Source organism: Orycteropus afer, unplaced genomic scaffold (genome assembly GCF_000298275.1).
Source record: "Orycteropus afer afer isolate SDZICR_OR568_19922 unplaced genomic scaffold, OryAfe1.0 scaffold00229, whole genome shotgun sequence".
Lineage (NCBI taxonomy): Eukaryota > Metazoa > Chordata > Mammalia > Tubulidentata > Orycteropodidae > Orycteropus > Orycteropus afer.
In genome coordinates, this window is record NW_006921816.1 from 4,511,071 (window position 1) to 4,514,381 (window position 3,311).

A 3,311-nucleotide genomic window follows, 5' to 3' on the forward strand; every position below is an offset into this window, starting at 1 on the left:
AAGATGGTATCTCATTGTTGTTTTGATTTGCATCTCTCTAATAGCTAATGATCGTGAGCATTTCTTCATATGTTTGCTAGCCACTTGAATATCTTCCTCCAGTCTTGTTGTCACATTCTTCTTCACATGGTCCAGCCACTTGGATTATCTGCTCAGCATACAGATTGCAAAAGTATGGTGAAGGGATAAACCCTGATGCACACCCTTCCCGATTTTAAACCATGCAGTATCTCCCTGTTATCTTCAAACAAGAGCCTCTTTCTTTATGTACAGGTTCCTCGAGAGCACAATTAAATGTTCCGGAATTCTCATTCTTTGCAATGCTAGCCATAATTTCTTAAGATCTACACAATCAAATGCCTTTGCAGTCAATAAAACAAAAGTAAACAACTTTCTGGTATTCTTTGATAACAGCCAAGATTCATCTGACATCAGCCATCATATTCCTCATTTGTGTTCACTTCTGAATCCAGCTTGCATTTCTGGAAGTTCTCTGTCTAATATACTGCTGCAGCCATTTTTAAATCATCTTCAGCAAAATTTTACTTGTGTGTGTGATATTAATGATATTGTTGGATAATTTCCCCATTCTTTTGTATCACCTTTCTTTGAAATGGGCAAAATATGGATCTCTTCCAGGCAGTTAGCCAGGTAGTAATTATAGTAATGAACTTTATATATAATACTTGTATTTATATGTAATACTTGTATTTATATATAATACCTGTGTTTATATATAATACTTGTCTTCCAAATTACTTGTATAGATGAGTAAGTGACTCTAGCATTGCATCTATTATTTATTTATTTTTTTTCTTTAATTACTATACCAATTGAAGTTTGGGGCTATTCCCTCTAATCACTGAAAAGAAAATATATATATAATATGAAATATAGAAATAGGTAATATTTAAATATTAAATATAGAAATATTCCCCATGAGGCAGGGTCATAACATATTTCACCTGGTTTTGACAATACTTCTAGAAATATTAATATTACATATATTTTTCAATGATTAGAGTGAAGAGCCCAAAACTAAAATTGGTATAATAATTTTAAAAACAAATGTTTAAGGGTGACATGGTTTTCAATATTTAATATTCTATGGTAAATAAATAAAGGAGCTCTGGTAGCATAGTGCCTAAGGCACTTGACTGCTAACTGAAGGGCTGGCAGTTCAAACCCACCAGCCACTAGAAGGAAGATGGGGCAATCTATTTCCGTAGTGATACTGCCTCGGAAACCCAAGGAGGGGTCGCTATGAGTAGGGTCTGACTCGACGGCACATAACAATAACATGGTAAATAAAACATTATAATACAAATAAAAAATGTTAAATCTTTTATATGATTATTATGAATATTTTATGCTGCTATATGAAATATGTAATATTCTATTTTTAAGAATAATTCTCCTCATAGCTTTTCTTGACAGTACAAATAATGTCAGTGATTATAGCATGAACTCTGATTCTTTAAAACTTATTCTCATTTCAAACTATTTCTTTCAATAAATATTTAATGAGCACTTAATATGTATCAGACACCATGCTTGGCACCAGAGAGAACAAAGAGGAATAAAACAAGGTCTTTCCCTTTATTTAAGAAGCTCTGTTGGCATAGTAAAAACATTCGGCTGCTAACCAAAAGGTTGGTGGTTCAAACACACCAGCTGCTCTGCAGGACAAAGATGGGGCAGTTTGCTTTCTTAAATATTTACAGCCTTGGAAATCCTATGAGACAGTTCTACTCTGTCCTACAGGGTTGCTATGAGTCAGAATTGACTTGATGGCAGTGGGTTGGGTTTTCACCTTTATTTCAGAAGTAATCTCTGCTTATTTAAAACAAATGCAGGTGGGAGATGGAGAATAACCTCTACCCAAAGGTTCTGTTTTATTTTCATTAATGTGTTTGACAAATTACTCTAGTTATAGGGCACATGTCAAAATAGACATAATATAGCAACTATAAATGTACACACATACAGTCACACAACAAACACACACATGCAATTTGTGAATTTACAAAGATTGTTTATTTTAGCACAATTATAGAGCATAAACATACAAACATATCCCTACTAATTATATCAACCCTGAATAATTCTTTCAATAGGAAATAGGAAAAAAAATGATCTAATATAAAAGAAGATGCAATTTTTGCAAATACATAAAATATATAAAAATTTAAAGCTTAATATTAACTATTTCCTTAACATTCTTCATGCACTAAAAAACAATGGGAATCAAGGGAAAATAAGATATATAATATCCCATGAATTAAGCATATTAAAGTTCATTACTATAAACTAGAGATTGTCTTGAGCCCATCAGATTTATCACTCCTTATTTTACTATGCTGTTGCTGATCTGCAACTGATCAGCTAAGAAAAAATGATGAGGACTTACTTCGATACTGAAGTACCCTCTGTCAACATAGTCCCCTAAGAAGAGGTAGCGAGTGTTGGCAGGAGATCCCCCCACTTCAAAGAGCTTCATCAAGTCAAAGAACTGTCCATGGATGTCCCCACAAACTGAAAGAAACAAATAAAATTCATTTTATGGTCACATTATGTTAAAACTCTGAATTCAATAACAAAATCATAAAATTTTAGAGCCAGAAGGAACTTAGCAGTCATTTTGGCTCAAACATTCTTTTTACAGAACAGAAAAGTGACAGAGAAGCTAAGTACCTTGGCTCCAAATTCTAAAGTTAACTAGAGGCAGACCTGGCTCTAGCATCAAGGTCTCCTAACTCCAAAATTAACTGGAATAATAAAGACAATAATAACACTCATGGCTATCATTATAGTATATTGAACAATTCTGTGCTCAATACTTTAGTAAGAAATTTATACATATTTTCTAATTTTGTCCTAACAATGTCATAGGATTATTTTCCATTTCACAGGTAAAAGGATGGAGGCCACCAGGGGTTCAGAAATTTGGCATAATCTTTAAACAACTGAGGTCTGTATATGAACATTACATGTTTTTGCCTTCTGAAGGAAAAAAAACGTTGCCATGAATCATTAGTACATCTAAAATTTCAGTTATAAGACACATCATTTTATATACCACTAAAAGAGAAAAATTGACAATTTATAAAAGCTTATTTATTTTAATATGAATTCTAATACCAGAGGCTAAATTGGAAAAAAAAAAAAAAAGGTGAATCTTAGGAACTATGAAACAGAGCAGAAAAAAAAAAAAAAAAGAAATACCATGGAAAACCCTGCTTTGGTAACTCTTTCATATTCCCTTTTAAGCCAAAATTTTTGAAAGAGCTATTTAGTCTCTCTCAAAAAAA

General features: G+C 32.5%; 1 protein-coding gene across 1 annotated transcript in view; it reads right to left on the minus strand.

The window, feature by feature from the left end:
• The window catches only part of PPP3CA (protein phosphatase 3 catalytic subunit alpha), a gene marked incomplete at its 5' end in the record, with an annotated part of 243,798 nt that overhangs the window by 108,578 nt on the left and 131,909 nt on the right, over nt 1–3,311 (minus strand). The window contains one exon of the mRNA XM_007948861.2: nt 2,411–2,535. Within this exon, the coding sequence (XP_007947052.2) occupies nt 2,411–2,535 (125 nt within the window). The remainder of the gene's footprint in view (nt 1–2,410; nt 2,536–3,311) is intronic.